Source organism: Anser cygnoides, chromosome 14, assembly GCF_040182565.1.
Source record: "Anser cygnoides isolate HZ-2024a breed goose chromosome 14, Taihu_goose_T2T_genome, whole genome shotgun sequence".
NCBI classification, from domain to species: Eukaryota; Metazoa; Chordata; class Aves; order Anseriformes; family Anatidae; genus Anser; species Anser cygnoides.
Window position 1 is genome coordinate 2,989,865 of NC_089886.1, and position 17,974 is coordinate 3,007,838.

General features: G+C 58.1%; 1 protein-coding gene across 7 annotated transcripts in view; it reads left to right on the forward strand.

Moving 5' to 3' along the window:
• Positions 1-17,974, forward strand: part of TCF7 (transcription factor 7) — a 68,891-nt gene that overhangs the window by 42,909 nt on the left and 8,008 nt on the right. For 3 of the 7 annotated variants that reach the window (XM_066977327.1, XM_066977329.1, XM_066977330.1), the window contains exons 4-10: positions 4,490-4,622; positions 6,519-6,609; positions 9,534-9,620; positions 11,578-11,688; positions 11,899-12,061; positions 12,570-12,677; positions 16,533-16,581. In XM_066977327.1, the coding sequence (XP_066833428.1) occupies positions 4,490-4,622; positions 6,519-6,609; positions 9,534-9,620; positions 11,578-11,688; positions 11,899-12,061; positions 12,570-12,677; positions 16,533-16,581 (742 nt within the window). Of the gene's footprint in view, positions 1-4,489; positions 4,623-6,518; positions 6,610-9,533; positions 9,621-11,577; positions 11,689-11,898; positions 12,062-12,569; positions 12,678-16,532; positions 16,582-17,847; positions 17,899-17,974 lie in introns of all 7 variants that reach the window. The other 4 variants (XM_066977328.1, XM_066977333.1, XM_066977332.1 and 1 more) reach the window with 2 other exon arrangements.

The following is a 17,974-nucleotide window of genomic DNA, read 5'->3' on the forward strand; positions in this document are numbered from 1 at the left end:
GGTCCCCTGTGTGTATGGGGTCCCAGGTGTGAGCAGGATCCCCTGCAGCTGGGAGGTGACGCTGCCAGCTCGAAGTCCCACTTGCGGGGCCGACTGGCCAGTAAGGCTCCTGGGGCTCAGGGCTGACCGTTACCAAGTGCGAGCAAATTCTTACGTTCGTTTTATTTCAAACATTTGGAAAAAAAATCTGTAAAATGAAAGTTTTGTTCCTACAGAGCAGCCTTATTTATGTGGCTTTGCCTTCAAAACAAAGTACGAAAAAGCCAGCTTTTCACTAATTCCGTTTGTGTTCAAAGTGGGGGGGAAAAGTAAGAATTCTTGAAACACAGTCATCTGCAAAACCGAGCAGCAGTTTTTCCTAGGAAGGACGCTTTGTGCCGCCGTGCAGCAGGGCTGATCAAGATCAGCCTCGTAAGATGAGCTCCTGTGTCTGGTTCGGTAGTTTGAATTGTGGTTTGCCCCTCTAATATATTAACTCCAAGCGTTATCTGCTTCTTGCGCTCTTTCTTTTTTAATAAACGGGTGATGGGAAGAGAGCAGAGGGGACACCCCAGCGGGAGTGCAGGAAACTGGACGCTGTGCGGCTCGGGTGGGCAGCCCTGGCCGCCCTGCGCAAGGACCGGCTGGGTGCTCGGGGCAGAGATCGAGAAAGTCCGTAAAAACCTTTTCGCTAAATTATGTTAGAAGTGGCAGCAGAATCCGGCTGCTTTGTTTTAGTTATGACTTGTCCTCTACCAGAAAATTAACAAAAAAGTTCCCATCGCAGCAGCCCCGGCGCAGCTCTGGCTGGATGTGGGGATGCCCAGGCAGCTTGACGTGACCGCCGCTGCTTTCGGCTGTAGCAAGGAGGAGTTCTCACAAGTTAACAAAAAAAAACACTTCTTTTTTCTTTAATTATTTTCTTCTCCTAAGATGATTCAAGCAGAAAAACATCTCTGTATTTTTTTTCTAATATTTTCACCGTTAAAAGCAATATTCTTAGTATTGTAGAAAATCCTTGAAAATTCTCAGTTTTGACAATTTCACTCGGATTTTGTCTTTTGACCATCTGTGCTACGTTTTGCTAAGATTAAACTTTAAAAGAAAAAAAATCTCATTCGAGCCAGCAAAGTAAAACAGCTCATTTAGCACGTCGCGAATAAATACACCAGCCTTTAAAAATTAGTCAAAACTCCTGCTGGCAATGAGGTGCTTTCCAGAAAACTTCTGATTACAACATATCGCTATTTTCCAAATGAAAAAGAAAAAGAAGTTTTGTTAAAAAAGACTTAATTCTTGGGTAACCCTGTGACCGGTGGCGGTCTCTGCGTGCGGGGCCGCTGCAGCCCGCGCTGGGTGCGCGCAGCGGGGATGGGAGCAGACAGGGAGGACGCTGCACCTCTGCGCCGGGTGGCAGCGCGGCTCGGAGGGTGAGCCTCCTTGGAAAGACCTGCTGGGTTTGTGTGTGCTCAGCAGAAGGAGTTTTACGGCTTGCCCCGAGCTCCTCTCGCAATCAGGCACCCGTGTGTGAGCGGCGAGGTCTCCTAATTCTGCCCTGCCAACAATTAGTATTTCTTAATAATGAGTGTGACCGTGTTTTCTCCTTGCTCATCAGTTATTAAAGTCACTTTGCTGCTTCGGGGTGGGAGCTGCCTCCATCGCAGCCCTTTCCCTGCCTTCAGCCAGGCTGGTGAGCCCTGCGGGGGCGACGGGCTGTGGCTCGCTGCTGGCACCTGCACCAGGCACACGGGGAGCAGGCAGCACCCCGGGGACCCAGCAGCACCCCAGGGACCCGGCAGCACCACTTGCTAGGATTAATTGTTGCGATTTAGCAGGTTTGAGAGGGAAAATGGCCCTCTGGGGGTGCAAATCCCCCGCTCTGCTGCTCTGTCCCGCCTGGAAATGCCACTCTGGTGTTGCTGTAAATGCGCCTCTTCATTTCTGTAGCCAGGTCGCGGCTGCACAGCTCATTCCCCAACCTGCCCCCGAGGGGCTGCGCTGGGAGGGGTGAGACAAAACCGTCCCCAGGGCCCTTTTGTCACCCCCAGGGCTGCTGAGGTCACCTGGGCCGCGGGGCCGTGACGCCAGGCACCGGCTGCGTTATTTCGGGCAGGCCGGTGGCGAGCAGCTCCGTCACCCCCGGTCTGAGCTGTACTGAAACACGGAGGAGACACAGCAAAATGCTTCAGCAAACCACAGCCGGGGCGAGCCGCGGTGCTGCAGCCTGGCCCTGGCGTCCCCGCGGCCCAGGGACCTGCTGGGAGGACCCAGGACCCGGTGCCCTCACGTCGCATCGCTCACCCGGCAGGAAACCTTTATGATCAGGTGGATTTTGTAGCTTTAAAACATCGCCACCAGCTAACTCCTGGCTTCGAAAAGCCTCGCCAAGGTCCACGTGCTGCAGCCGATCTGCAGAAAGTAAACCTAGACCGCATTAAAAAGAGGAAATGATACCATTTCTCTGGCATGTAGGTTTTATAAATGAGATTTTATAAATGAGACTCATCCGGTGAAGGCCAGGAGCTAGGAACGTGCCCACTGGTGGCCAGCAGCAGCTGCAGTGTTTAAAACTGGGGATCGACACTGAAATATTCTCTGCTTCTCCAGGTCCTGCAGCCCTATTTCCTCCGTCCCCGGGTTGGTTCAGTCTGGGAGGCAGGTCCCTGTAGCGAGCTCCCTGGCTGAGGAGGTGGCAGTGGGCGAGCAGTCTCTTACCCGAGTTTTGGTCTCGTTTCTGTCCCAAGCATCTTCCCCTGCCAGCGGTTCTGTGACTTCAGAGAGGAACAGAAAAGCATTTTTGAGCGAGGCAAGTGCAAACGCAGAAGGGATGCGGGAAAGGCCAGCTCTTCTTGCTGCTGCCACGTCTCGTTTCCCATCTGAACTGGTGGAAAGTCTGAGTAACCGTGCTGCAGCCCGCTGTGCAGCCCCGCTGCTGTGCCCTGGGCTCTGGCCTGTTGCGGATCGGCGTCAGGACGGTGCAGCCGTCTGGTCCTGGTCCGGTGAGATGCAAAATGTCCCCGCAGAACGGCACAGCCCTCATTCAGGCTGCCTGCCATTCAAATCTGCTAAACCATGGCAAGTTTTAGAAACATCGCTGAAAAGCTACCCCTCATCTCTTTTTTCGTGGGCGAGAAAAGTTCAGGCTCGGAGCTCCAAACGCGTTTAGCAAAGCAGGAGCTAGCCCAGCACCGATCTCAGTGGGAGAACCACGGAGCCCCCGGCCCTGCTGCAGGACGGGAGCACCTGAACTGCTCCAGCTTGTGCTGGGAGGTGCACATCCCCCTGCGCCCCGCTGCGCGCAGGAAATCCACACCTGGTAAGCATCAGGAGCTAGGGTTTTCACTCACTCTTAAATGCAAACCTGCATCCCTCTTTAATTTTATTTGCATAAGCAAACTCTGCGGGCAAGGCGGATGGGAAGCAGCGTCCCCATCCACCAGGGCTGTTTTCCTCGCCGTTTCAGGGGTTCCTCCTTGGAGCCAGATGGTGTTTCATGCTTGCTCTGCCTGAGCAAAATCATTACCAAAGTGAAAGGCAGCAGTGAATCAAGTCCAGAGGTCTTAAATGACTTGTCAGAAGGCACCTGGAGATGCCCCGATAGGACACGAGAGCTTTGGCGAGCAGCACCCGCGGCAGCTCGCTCACGTGCTCCGCTCTTTCCTCCCGCTGCTGCGGTGCCGTCGGTCCTGTTTCTCCTTCGGGATTTATCCGGGACAAATCCTGCCACTCCACCGCCGAGGCAAAGTCGGTTTGGGTTTAAAGGCAACCACGGGCGAAACCGGGCATGTAGGGAGCGGCTTGGGACGCTCGGGGCAAGGAGGCTCGCAGCAGACAGCGGCGTGCGCACGCGGGCACGGCTGTGCGCGGGTGTGCGTGAGTGTGCACGGGTGTGTTTCCCTCACGGCTGCTCAGGCCTTTCGAACAGGCTCTGCTCTCCCTGCCCCAACGCCCGGAGGTACCCCGGGGTGTATCAGATTTGCTGCTGGGCCCCCCCCAGCCCCGTCCCGCGTAGCCGGGAGCAGCTGCAGAAGCCCGAGCGCGGTTTTCGGGGTGAATGTGCAGGATGTGGGAGTCCGGCTGCAGACCAGGGCAACACACGGGACTGCGTGTGTGTGTGTGTGTGTGTGCGTGCCCGCAAGCTGGGGGAGCAGAAAACAAGAGCGATGCCTTTGGTTACACGCTTTTAGCATTTATCCTGGAATAAAAGATGCCTGAAGTGAATTTTTTTAAAGTCTGGATTTTGACAGCTTCACGTTGATTCGGGCTGATTTGCACCTACCATGCAATCAGCAGCAGCTGTTATCACTGCTCGATGTTGGATTTCTCTTGCGGGATGTGTTTATTTAAGCACAAAAGGGTGTTTTCTGCCGTGCCCTGGGCAGACTGTTGTAATTCCCAGCCCCCTTGCAGCAGCAGCACCCCAAAAGCCCTCGCTGCTCGCGGGGCTCGATGGTTCCTCGCAGCCCGGCCCCCGCCTGCCGCTGAGCCCTCTCCCCCTTCTCTCTTGCAGTCCAACAAAGTTCCCGTCGTGCAGCCGTCCCACGGAGTCCACCCGCTCACCCCGCTCATCCCTTACAGCAACGACCACTTCAGCCACGGCTCCCACTCGCCCCACTTGCCCGCCGACATCAACCAGAAGCAAGGTGAGGGCACCGCTGGGACCGAGCGCGGGCGGAGGCGGGGGGGACACGGTGCTGGACACTGCAGGAATCACAGCCAGCACCTTTGGGAACACCCCACCGGTCCCAAATCAATGGGAAAATGAAATGCTGGGGCGCTGCTGAGTGGTGGGAGGTTGTTTAGCTTCTTGGCCATGCTTCGTAATCTTGGTCAGTGGGAGTTTGGCGTGAGAAGTGGCAGCCCCGCTGGGGAAACGGCCTTAATTCGCCGTGCAGGCTGCCGTGGAGCTTAGCCCAGAGCAGAGCCTGCACGGTGTGTGCGAGTCAACCAGAAAATGGAAAGTATTCTTTCCTTTGACTCATACCCAAACTGTTGTCAGGTTGTCATTTTGAGAAAATAAATGCTTGAAACAGGAAATATTTTGACTAAATAGGATCAGCGTCTGGTACCTAAATGGACATTTGTATGCGTGTCCCCGTAGCCACACGTGTGAGCTCGTCACACGTTGGGCTCCTGGGCTTTCTGCGTGAGCCCAGCACACACCAACCGACCGGGGCTGCGGGGCAACGTACGGCATGTAGGGGTTAAACCCTGAGCTGTAAATACAGGGACACGGGCAAGGATTCACCCCAGACCAGCGTTCCCTGTGGGCTGCAGAGATCCCACAGGTCCTGTTACGGAGAGGTCCAGCCCGGCGCCCCCAGCTGCGCATCCCCCATCCCCCATGCTGCTGGGGCAAGGGCTCCTTCCCCCTGCGGTGTGGATGTCACCCTTCTCACCCCTGAAATAGCAATACCTGCTGCTCTGGCCGTGGCGGGGTGCTGTGTCCCGATACAACATAGCTGTAGGTGAATTCTCGCACAGAGTTACGTCTTCCTCTCGGTTCCGTTATATATCAGGTCGGTGAACTCCTAATACGGTGTTTGGAATCCATCGGTGTCAGTCCTAATTACAAACCTATCAGTAATCCATCTGGGAGAGTAATCCAGATCTTGAGCTTGCAGGCTGCTCGCAGCTCATCTCCAATTCCATAAACGCATTTATGGCCCGGGGCAGCTGCTGGACAACCCCTGCACGCTTTCTGTAGCCTGAGGCTCCTCTGCAGACAGCGGCGAGCCGGAGTTTTACCCTGGAAAGCCCTGCTGCTTAGCAGGGCACGGAGCTCACGCGGCTGTGTCTGTTTCCTCCCCGGGGGATTTGAGTGCCTCGGGCCAGTCCCCGGCACGAGCAGCGCATGCCCAGAACCCAAATTCACTGCCAGCGAGCCTCCCTGCCAGTGAATCCCTCCTGCTCCTGCGCTGGGTGAAGGGACGACGAGGCACTGGGCTGGCCCCAGAGGCAGGACGGAGAGCAGCCGGGGGAACTGCGAGAAATGAAAAGAGGAAGCCCTCCCTGCCCGTTCTTCTCCAGCTTCTCCCGGGCTGCTCCCAACCCCGGCAGAGCCGACAGGAGCGGGAGGTGCTGGGCTGCCTCCCGTGCCCGTGTCTCTGGAGGCCGTGCAGGGATTCCCTGTACGGAGGGAGAATTCCCACCTGGCGCCATCCCCTCCGTACAAATGCCCGGGCACCCACAGAGCCTGTGAAATCATCGCTTTTAAACCCAAATTATTTAAAGTCAAGCTAGCAGTGACACCCGCTGGAGCATCCCCGCTGGTCGCTGCTGGGGTCCCGGGGGTGAGCGATGGGGCGAGGGCCGTAGGAACAGCGCTGCCCCCGGGTTGTGCACAGGCTCTCCGGGCTCGCGGGTGCTGCAGAGAGTCCCACAGCACAGAGAACAGTGACTTGAGTGCCCTGCCTCCTGCAGACAGCAGTTCCACCCGTATGCCCGGCTGGCCACCAGTGCCACGGGCAGAGCGGATGGGGCCGGGAGGGGCCCGTGTCAGAGCCGGCTCCAACTCACCTCCTTCTCCCTTCTCGCAGGAGTGCACCGGCCTTCCCAGACCTCAGACATCCCCGGCTTCTACCCGCTCCCCCCGGCTGGGGTCGGCCAGATCACGCCCTCGATGGGATGGTGAGTGTGGGATCCACGCGGGGGTCGGCTTCCCCGGCCGCGTGCAGCCCCCGCAGCGTGCAGTGCACCAGGGAGGGGGCTTGCACCTGGTGCAAGAGGGGGGCAGCAGGTCCGTGGGGGGGCTGAAGGCTTCGTCCTGCCCGGGGCATCCTTGGAGCAGGGGACAACCTGCCAGATTCAAAACCACTGGATTGGGAAGGAGGGAGGGCTTCTTCCCACCTCCTCTAATCACAGCCAAGCCTCTCCGGAGGAGGAGGAGGGGATTTTTTTCCCTCACTGGGGTTTTCAGCACAAGCAGGGCTTTCCCGGAGCGTGCTGCCGGCGTGGTGCACGGGATGCTGCGTCCGTGGTGCCTCTCGGGAGGTGACACAGCAAAAAGTGCCCCCGGGCAGAGACCTGAGCCCGGCAGCCTCCTCGGTGCCGGTGATGGGAGGACGCGGCAGAGGCTGGCAGGGGGCTGCGGGGCGCAGGGCAGGTGGCGGGGGGCAGGTGGCACTTCCCTCCTGCTGCTGGCTCGTAAAACCCCGGCAAAGCCCCTCAGAGACATCCAGGTACGAGGACGTAACGCCAAATCACCAAACGCATTAAAACGCAAAGTAAAAAGTTAGCTTTTTGCTGTCGTTGTTTATGGATTTACGTGTTGCAGATATTTAACCACCAGGAAACAGAGGCTGAGGCCTTTGATACAGAGCTTGGCTTCAAAGAGGTGGCATTTTGCTTTCTGTGCTAAATCTGCTACTCTCGGGCGATGATTTAACTCCTCGTATGATGTGATTCATCCTCAGGAAAAACAAGTACTGGAGTGACTGTGCTGTAACATGACAGAAGTAGCTGGGGGTGAGACAGGAGCTCCCAAACACGAGGTCCACTCGCGGGGTGGGAAGCTGCTAAAGGCAGCCCCGGAGCGTGGTGGGGAAAAGCCAGCTTTTCCCCGAGGCTTTGTCAGGAGGCTGCTCGCAGAGGAAGCCGCGCTGCTGACAGCACCGAGCGTCTGCGGGGTTTGGCATCCTCGATAAACCTCGCCAGGTGTGCACGTCGGCGACTAATAGGGCAGGTACGGCACAGCCGCAGGCGGCAGGCCGGCCTGACAGAGCGGGGAGCACGCGTGGCGTCTGCAAGAGGCCCTTCTCCTATTTTTGCTTGCCTCAAATTCACAGAAAGAGCCCCGAACCACTCCCAAAGTGCCCAGCCCCATGCCTGAAGCCGCAGCAGCGCTGACCCTGCGCAGGAGGCGAGGGGCTACAGGGGATGAGGACGGGATGGGGACAGGGACAGGACGGGGACGGACGGGGAGCACCCACCGGCTGCGGGAGGCGGCTTCTCCTCCCCGGCTGGCCGGCAGGAGCCGGGCGCAAGGCTCGGGAGGAGGAGCTGCCCGACTGCCCCCTGCGATGAGCAGGGTGAGAGCCCGACAATGGCCTCCCGGAGTCCAGACGAGGGAGGCTGCTGGCGGGAGCCTGGCGGCGACCCCAGCAGGACGTGGGCAATCCGGCCACAGCCCCGCTGCCGCCCCGTGGTGCTGGCCCCGCACCTCTTGCCCCGCCGGGCCACGGTGGTGGTGCCCGGCCATGCGGGGCAGGTTTGGCCGTCGCGTTTCTTGCCGTGTCAGAACCACTTGGGTTGAGGCCGTGAGCGCACGGCTCCTTTTGTGCCCCAATACCTCGGTCTCTGGAGCAGTGAATGTCACTTCGGGATGGAGCTGGGTGCTGTCCCGGCCCCGCAGCAGGGGCTTCCAAGGCCGCCTCGGGTTCCTGACGCGGTAGCGCTTGGCTGGTCGGGGAGTTACTGCCGCCGCCACCCGAGTGGTGCAGAGGGCGCCGTGCCTGGCCGAGCCCTGCGTGTACCCTGCCTGCCCTACAGACAGAGCCTGCAGATCTCCTTCAAGCCGAGACACGGCAGCTCCCAGACAGCCAGAAACAGGAGCCCTCCTTGCCCCGAGCACGGCTCGAGGGCTTCGCTACCGCGCTGCTGCGGCCGTGCCTCCGCGGGGCAGAAGCCGGCTTTACCCGGAGAAGCCGCTGGTGCATCGGGGCAGCAGGATGGTGCTGTGGTTATCGGTGACAGGCTGCTGCTGGTTATCGGTGCTGGAAATAGCCGGTGCTGTCCATACAGCAGCTCTGCACGAGCAGCATCCGTGCGGCCACGTTTTGGGGCTTGAACATCCTGGCTCGCCTTCCCCAGGCGTCTGGGTTTCCACGCGCGGTTTCAGGCTGGGAGCATGTTCTGGCAGCTGTACAGAACAAACCAAGGTGTTTTTGAGCTATCTCCATATGAAAACGTGGGGGCTTTCCCATGCTGAGAACAACCAGGAACTTCCTTCATATTTATTTTACTATCTCAAAAATAATTTCCAGCTCCAGGTCTGGTACATGCCTGATTCCCAGTGCGAAACAACTTGAAAAAGAAAAGTAGGACCTGGCGTTGGGCTTGTTTAAAAACAAGAGGCATCCCTTTGAGGATGCACGGGGGCACTCGGAGCCTTTCTGGGGCACATGTGGGGCAGAGGAGGTGCTCTCTGCCCAGCACCCCCAGGTTCCCGTGCACCCACATCCTCCCGGTGCTGCCTGCGGCTGTGCAGCCTCGTGTGTGCCAGACAGAGAGGCTCTGACCAGGCTGCAGCTTTCTGGTCACACTGTGCTCTTTCACTTCATCCGTGCAATAGGAATCTCTCCTGATTTTTCATCACAGCTCCGTATTTTCACTTTACCAAGATCCTAAACTCAAAGAAAGCTGCAGAGCTACTCAAACTGGGGGCGGAGGGGGGGGTCAGGTTTGGATGCAAGCTCCGCAGGGAGGTCCAGCTTCCCCTAAACAAAGCCCAGACCCCGCGCTGCCCCCGGCTCCGAGCCCCGCTAGCAGAGGGTATCTTTAGGAAACGCCACGTGGCTGGAGATACTTGATAGACTCTTTCTTCCCGATCCCAGGCAGAGCCAGTCTGTCTATCCGCTCCCGTCATGTGGATTTAGACAGCCGTATTCGTCAGCACTTTCCGCTGGGGCTTCTTTCTCCAGGTGAGTATGTGTGAGCCGGGGCAGCAGCTCGGCTGCCCCCGCAGCTTGCAGTGTGTGCAGTAGGAGCTTGCAGCAGAGCGCGGCCCCGCAGCGGCCCCGCACCAGCCCCGGGGCAGCCGCTTTGAGGCCGTGCCCGGCCGAGGAGGCGCCCACGGGAATACCGAGCGTCCGGGGAGGATGCCCAGCAACTGGGTTCTCACCAGCAGAAGGCAAAGCAGAGCCAGAAATCCCTGCCTTCGGCCCAGCGTTGGGAAAAGGGGGTGAAATCCATCGCTCGGGATTTTCCCCCCTTGTCTCCAACCACGATGTTGAATATATCCCAGGCGCAGGGCTGAGTTTTGCTTTGCAGAGAGCGATGTGTTTTACTTGGGCTCAGCCTTAGGGCAGGACGGGCAGCGGGCAGGCTGCTCGCTGGGCTCCCCCCCGCAGCGGTCCGGGACCCGCAGCTTGCTCGCGGCCTGCAGCCGGAGCCCAGAGCCCGCAGAGGGGCCGGGGGCTGCGCTGCTTCGCGCCCCTGCAGCCTCGGGCAGCGAGCACAGCCCCGCGCCGTCCGCGCTGCTGATGCTCCCCTCCGCAGGGCTCGGCCTCTTTACAGCCGCTCGGGGCCAAATTGTAAATACACCCAGGCCCCGCTGATACCCCAGGGAGCAGGATACGTCCCCCGTGGCTGGGAACCGCAGAGCCCCGTACCTCTGGGCGAGCTGGTGGGCAGGGCAAAGCCCAGCCCTGGCTCCCGGCTGCTCCCGCGCCAGCTTTTGCTTCTGCTTCGTGTTGTCCTGAAGAGCAGTTAGTGGAGGCTGCCCGCAGGAAAACCGTGCAAACAGGCCTCTGTCCACGCAAACCCTCCTCCGTGCAACCCCCTGTCCACGCAAACCCTCATCCACGCAAACCCTCATCCGTGCAGCAGGGGCAGGAGCACGCTGCCAGCCCACCTCGCTCTCCGAGGCATCGCTTTTCGTGGCCTCGAAGGCGAGGGGCAGGACGAGCTAACGGTTCCCTGCGGGGCCCCGGGAGCTCCCCGGCTGTGGCACAGGGGTTCCCGCTCGCAGAGGAGAGCGGGGCGGATTTTGCAGCGCTGCTGCAGACGAACGAGCAAGTACACCTGGTCAGATAAGGATCAGACTTCAGACGGTGCTGGTGGATTAAATTAAACAGCTTTTCTTTTTGTGCCAGCATATCTAATGAACAGTTCATCTCCCATGGGCAATTCTGCCATCTCAAGCTGCAGTCATAAAGTGGCAAGCTTGGCAAAGCCGACTGCTCTGGCTTTACCCTCTAAAACTCTAGAGAGGTAATGAAGCTTGAAAGCTAGCGAGACCTCTCATGATCTCATTTCTGTGTTGGTGGATAACATTGCTTAGGCGAGGTGCACCTCCTAGAGTTGCAGTTTGGTTCATGTTCAGACTTATGCTTTTTCTGTTAAAAGAAAGGTGTGGGGTGGTCCTAATCTCTCAAATCCAAACGTTGGTTTGAGTTTGTTGTTCCTTCCTACAGTGCTAATAAGATATTGCAACAACAGAGATCTGAGTGTCTGAAAACGCTTGTTAAAAGCGCCCTTGATCTCGGCGAGGCTGGCTCACGCCGCGGGCTGCTTTCGGCAGCCGCCTCTCGGCACCCGGCCGCCTCTCCCCGCGTGCGTTCGGCGCGGCTGGCAGGGGCGCTCCGGGGAGCCGCACCGGGGCCGAGCCAAGGAAAAAGGGAAGAGATGCCCAAATCCCCGCTCCCCGCTGCGTTCGCTCGGCACCCAGACTTCGCAGCCTCCCAGGCGAAGGAGGCCGCGCCGCCGCGGGTTCGCTTTCCATGTCCTCCGCTTGCCGTCTGCTTCTGCCGCCCCGGAGCGCCACCGAGGGAGAGCCACTGCTGCGGCTGCTGGGGCTGACCCACCGCGGCCCCACTGCTCCCCGCACAGCCCTCGTGGCCGCCCCGGTGGTTCACGGCTCGCCCGTCTCCCCTGCAGGTTCACTCACCCGCTGATGCTGGGCTCCGGCATGCACACCACCGGCATCCCGCACCCCGCCATCGTGCCCCACTCTGGCAAGCAAGAGATGGAGCACTACGACCGAAACATGTAAGTTGGAGGTGCCCTTGGGCTCCTGACACCGCGGGCTCCCCCCTGGTTGTCCCCTGTGATGCGGGCACAGGGCTGGGCGCTGAGCACTGCGCGGGCCGGGGGCAGAGCTCCAGCCCAGCGCCGGGTGGGTTTGGCACCGCGCGTCCTGCTGCTCGGTGCTGGGGGGGGGGCTCTGATGCTGACTGCTCCTCTTGTGTCCCTGCCAAGGAAACCTCAGCCAGAACCAAAGAGAGAGAAGGAAGCCAAGAAGCCCACTATCAAGAAGCCCCTGAACGCTTTCATGTTGTATATGAAAGAGATGCGGGCAAAAGTCATCGCGGAGTGCACCCTGAAGGAGAGCGCAGCTATCAACCAGATCTTGGGCAGGAGGGTAAGGGTGGGCCAGGCCCAGCGCTGCGCACCCGTGGCCAGGGCCGGTGTCCCCTGGGGGGGTCCAGGGGAGCAGAGCAGCACTGTGGGGCTCAGCAGGGCAGTGATGGGACTTGTGCCATGGTGGGGGGCGTGCGGACACCCCCAGAAACAAGGGCAGGGGAGCGGGGGGGCGGAGGAGGTTCTCCCGTCACTGTGATGGAGATTGGGGTTTTGGTGGTGGTGGAGGCATTGCCCCCTCGCTCCGCTGGGAGCATCCTCAGGCTGGAAGCAGGGTGCAGGAAGACCCAAAACTGGGAGAAAAGGGAAATCTTGCACCCCAGTAGCAATGCTGAGATGGCAAGGTCCCCAGCAAGACCAGCGACCAGCGCAGCGTCCCTGTCCCCTGCAGCTGCTCCTTGGCACCTGCCCTCGGATGCTCTTCCCTCGTCCCCCAGAGCCCGATTCGAGCTGGTGGCTGCAGGGCAGGGGCGAGGGGACCCAGCTCAGCTCCGTGCTTCTCCTTGCAGTGGCACGCGCTGTCCCGGGAGGAGCAGGCCAAGTACTACGAGCTGGCGCGCAAGGAACGGCAGCTCCACATGCAGCTCTACCCTGGCTGGTCCGCACGGGACAACTACGTGAGTGGTGTCGCGCCTCGGGATCCCACAGAAATGCCCCCAAAATGGCCCAAAAATGACCCAGGGGTGGGTAAAAATCGGTGCCTGCCAAATGTCCCAGTTGTCCCTGGTAATGCTGTTTCTGGTGGTATGGTTCATGTAGAAATTGAGCAGTGCTTGGAACATCCCCTTGGCTGCTCAGCACGACGCAGGTACGGCGTGGATGTTGTAACTCCCCAGCTGCCTGTAGACCAACGGGCTGGGTACCGCGGGCTCCACGGCCCCGGCCGTGGGTGCTGAGCCCAAGCACGGGCTGCAGTTTTGGGGGGAATTGCTGAATTGCGTGCTGGCACCTCTGTTCTGCAGGTTTAAAACGAGCGCAGGGCGTCTGCTCACAGGATGGTAATAATCATGGAGAATAATTTTCAAAAATGCAAAATAGGAAAGGAAAAGCTGCTTTGCATTCGTTCCACGCAGAGCTCAGCCTCATGGGGTGCTCGGTCCGGCTCTGGGACTCCGTGAGGGTCCGTGTCCAAGCAGCAGCCCCTGTGCCCCCGGCCGATGGGGGCTCGCCTGCTGCCCTCGCAGGGTGACGGTCACCGAGTCGGTGCCTGCCCCCCTGGGACTTTGATCCCACCCTGGCCACCGCTATGAGAGGATCCTAAGCAAATCAAGCACACCACGTTCAAAGTATTCAAATGCAGCCTGAGCAGACACAGACAGCAGCGCTGCTTGCTCTGCGAGCTTGCAAGCGAGACCCAGCTCTCCGGCGAGGCTGATTCCCGAGCAAGGTTGCCATTAGGGAAGAGAAAAATCTTTACAGATTAAAAAAAAAAAAGGGGGAAAAAGGTCCCAAACCGGGCAGCGAGGGGTCTGCGGGGAGCAGTGGCCGTGGTGGCAGCTCCCAGCCCGGCTGGAGGCACAGCGCAGCGGATGTGCTGCCCGCTGCTTCGCGGCGCATCCCGCTTGCAGGTAGCAGGGCTGGCGTTTGGGAGCCTCCGGGCTACTCAGTGGAGCATTTACAAGTGAGCATTAGAAGAATTCATTTCCTCTTAGCTATATTAATAATGCAAGAGGCAGCGCGGTGAGCGAGGTTCCATAGGTGGTGCAGCGCTCCCGACGCGGGAGATGCAGTCTTCTCTAGTGGCTTTCTCGACTGGTTTGATCTCCCATGTGAAGAGCCCTGCCTAGCAGGCTCATTAGGGACCTGAAGCAAAGCACACGTAGATCTTCAGGTGTCTGCCCATCCGCTCCGGGGCTCTCTGGGTTGATCCAAGGCTCCGTCGTTTCCCTCTCAGCCACTTTCTTTGCCTTGGAGCCGTGCAGCCCACCCTTACCCCTTCTTCCAGCACCGCTCAGGAGGCCCAAACTCCACCAAAATGTCCTTAAATTACAACAACAACGATTAAAAAAGGAGTGCAAATGCAGAAAAAGCAGAGGAGAGGTTCTGGGAAGCCCCGAGTTGTGTTTCCCCTGCGACAGCACGGATGTCCCTGCCTCCTTGCAAGCGCAGACTGGGAGCTCGGCGTCTTTGCAGGATCAGCGCCAGCTGAGACCCGAGGGATGCCCGTAGAGAAGCCGGGGCAGCACCAGAGGATGCTTCTCTGCGGGCATCCCTGGGTCTCAGCCAGCATCTCTGGAGGGCAGCAGCGATGTTAAGAGCCAGGTATCGTTTTCCTCCACGCCCAAGCACTTCCTCCAGCGAAGTCCCAACCCTCCTGCACCTTTCCTCTCGGAAAGCACCGGCTCCCCGCTCCGCAAGAGCTGTCCCTTCCCGGCTGGCCGGCAGACGAGCTCGGGGCACGTTAGCTCTCCCTCCCAGCACCGGCGAGCAGCTGCTCCGGGTCTCGTGGTCGCTGCAAGGGAGGCTTTTCTCTCTGGAGCCCGAGCAAGGAGGAGGAATGTAGGTCACCTCCGCGGCACGTGACTCGGATGTCAGGCAGGAAATACAGTTGCTCCCACACCGAAGAAAAAGCTTACCGCAGCTCGGAGCTTTCCACCTTCACTCAAACCACAAGAAGTCATATAAAAAGTCATAGGTCAAAGGCAGCCTGCAAGCTGTGCTCCCCACGCAGGCCAGATTTGCTCCAGCTCCACTGTGCCCTCGTTAAGGAGGTCACTAGGAGATGCGGGGAGTTATTACGTATTTGGGGTCAGGGAGGCAAGTTGGGGATAGAGTTGTGTTTTGCTGTTAGGGAGTGAAGAAAACACGTGAATGAGGGGTGGGGCCAGAGCTGCAAAGGCACTGAGGCAGGGAGATGAGTTAAAAAAAAAAAAAAAAAAAGTAGTAGAGAGATGAGTATTTTCAAACAGTCCCCAGGGATTTGCACAAACTTTCTTTCCCGTTTGAAACCAGGGATGCTCTTCCAGGTTACAGGTCACTGAGCAATTTCTGTCCAGGTGTAAGGAGCAAGTAAGTGTGTGTTGGAAATGGGGAAGGTGCTGGAACAGGCCAGATGGTTTATAGAAACGTAAAGAGGGGGGAGTTAGAACGTGCCAGGGGAGTGAGCTGTTGCTCGTACAACCTCGGACGCAAGTGGTAAATCTTGTTTAATTCTATTAATTTAGTTAAATCTATTAATTAAAGCGATGGTGGGTGGGATTCCCAGGTGACACACGTAGGGCGGCTGTGGCGTGCCAGCAGGAGTCGGCAGAGCAGCTTCGCACAGAGCTGTCTGCTCCTGTCCCCGCGAGCCCCCCCGAGTCCCCTGGGCTGTCGGGGACAGAGCACCCGAGGGTTTCCGCGGCAGTCCGGGGGGTCAGCAGAAACACGCTGCGGTTTTGAAACAAAAGTCCCATTTCTCACCCATCGGCGTGGGCTACCAAGAGGGGTCCCCCCCCCTCCAGCGTTTCAGGACAAACCGTGAGCTGACGCCGCCACATGCTGCGGCGCTGCCGCTCGGGCAGGCGCTTCGACCGCCCCGCACTGCTGTCGGGGACACGGAGCGCACCGGGGCACTGCCCCACGTCGCTCAGCACCGCACAGCTCCGAGCGCGGGCAGCTGTCGGTGTGCCAGCGTGGGTCACGCTGCCAGGCCACGCCGAGCTGCTGCCCGCGGCCAGGCGAGGAGCAGTTTGCGCGGGTCGGTGCAGAGATGAAAACGGCTAGTAACCAGCCGTGTCACACAGACCAAATGCGCTGGGCGAAAGCCGCTACCACACCATTTCCCTAAATATATTTAGATCGGAGTTGTGCCGTGTCGTGCAGGTGAAACCTCAGTGGGATTTACTCTTGGGCTTCTTTGAATTGAGTAGCAGGGCTGGGTGATCGTTCACAACAGTGTCCTGCAAAGAAGAGCCATTCTCTAACTGCACGCACTAAAATTTTCTTTTGCAACCTCTTACGGGGGCTGCAGCATAAATGAGGGGCTTGGCTGCGTTTGCAGCGTGGCTGTGGGCTCCCGTAGTGCTATCAGACCTTGCCCAAACAGTTCGAGGCTCCTCGTTAGGAAGACCTGCCAGCGATGCAGCAGGGTGGCAGCGGAGCCGTGCCCTCCGTCTCTGGGTTTCTGCTGCTGCCCCTGCGAACGCGCACATCTCCTGCACGCCGGTTTGGGCATGCCGGGGATGAGTCAGAATGCCTGCGGTGCTGGATCCAGGGATGCTGACAATTAGGGTTGTTGCTGAGAAAACGTACTTGCCCAGAACAAATTTGTGCCGTGTAAACGACAGCCGTGGCCGTTTGTGCGGACGGTTGACTCGGTGGCTGCTCTGAGAGTTTCCCCCTGGGTCTCTTTTGTGGAGCAGCAGGCCAGCACCGCATGCAGCCACAGCATTCCCAAGGGCCCAATCCAGCCCCGCAGCCCTGAAAACACCGAGGGGCATCCCTGGGCTCCTGGGAGCGGGGACTAATGGGCTTTTCCTTGCATTTCCTAGGGGAAAAAGAAGAGACGGACACGGGAAAAGCAACAAGATTCCAATTCAGGTAAATCCTGCGGTGCCAAGCCACGGGGCTCCTTGGTGGCTGCCACCTTGCTTTTGCTCGGAGTGGATAATCCACAGCAGTTGTTGTGTTTTACCATGGTTCCTTTTATTTTCCTGATCTTAACTGACAAACTGCGCAATTTTAAAGGCAGTAAATGAACATTGCTGTGAGTTTTTCCTAGCCGTCAGAACATGGATAGTTCAGGGCAACTGAAAAGATCAGATTTTGGCAAGTGGATAACTTCATATATATTATCACTAAAGTTAATTGTTCATAACAAGCAGATGAATGCCCCCATCGACCCTACAGGTACTGTTGAGGAAAGCTCTCAAATGAGTCAATAATGCGTGCAGGACTAAATGCAGTGAGAGGCCTGAAGATTGGCACTGCCCAAAATTTGTTTCGCTTTTCATAATAAGGTAGAGTTCAAGTAAAGTCAGACTAAAAACTAGGGCAGGTTTCCTCCCCACACCACGCTGTTTATCAGAAAAGGCCCTTTGACAGGTTTGAGCTGTTCGCACACACATTCCCGTCATCCAGGGCCATTCCCATGCTGGTTTCTGGAGCATTTCTACCATACTGGGAATGAATCACGTCTGTTCCAGTAAGCATTCATTGTAAAACATCAGGAGACCATCCCTGCCCGCTGTGGCATCGCGTATCCTTCAAGTTATGACCCGCAAGTCGAGCCCTGGCTCTGCTGATGTGGTTGCTGGGGATTACGGGGCCATACAACCAGAATCCTGCAGCCCGCATTAACACACCGAGTTCAGGTTATCTCATTAATTGCTGCAGGATGAGCTCTTCGGATTATCCGTAAAAAGCAGTTCCATAAAAGTGCCCCAGTAATAACTTCGGTTTGGTTAACGCTGTTAAGGCATTCAGTGCCTAGACTGCAAAGGAGAATTCAAGCATTTAGGTTTATGTGGAGTGTATATATATTTAGATATACAAGTGGCTTGTGTGCATGATATAAAAACACTAATTTTGCCCATTATGGACTGAAAGCCTGGCACACATCAGGAAGCACTGGTGGTGGCTGATAGAGGCAGTGTGAATACAGCACAGAAACCCTTCGGATCCTATTGCGGCACTGGAGAAAAAGCACGATGTGCCTGAAGGAAAGGCCACGGAGCGTAGCTTTTCCACCCGACCTGGAAGGGGAAAGCAGGGGACAGAGCAGGATGGCCGGGGCTGATCTCCGCGGTGCTACCTCTGCTTTCCACCTGCTTCTGCAACGTTTCCTCTCTTCTCTTCCGCCCGCAGCCCGCGCTCGCTGGCAGCCCGTTTAGTCACTGCTGGGAAGGCAGGGAGCAGGTAAGGATTCAGGCACAGCAGGCAGCGTCGCTGTCCTTTGGCAGCGCTCCCAAACCTAAGGAATTGGATGCGTCAC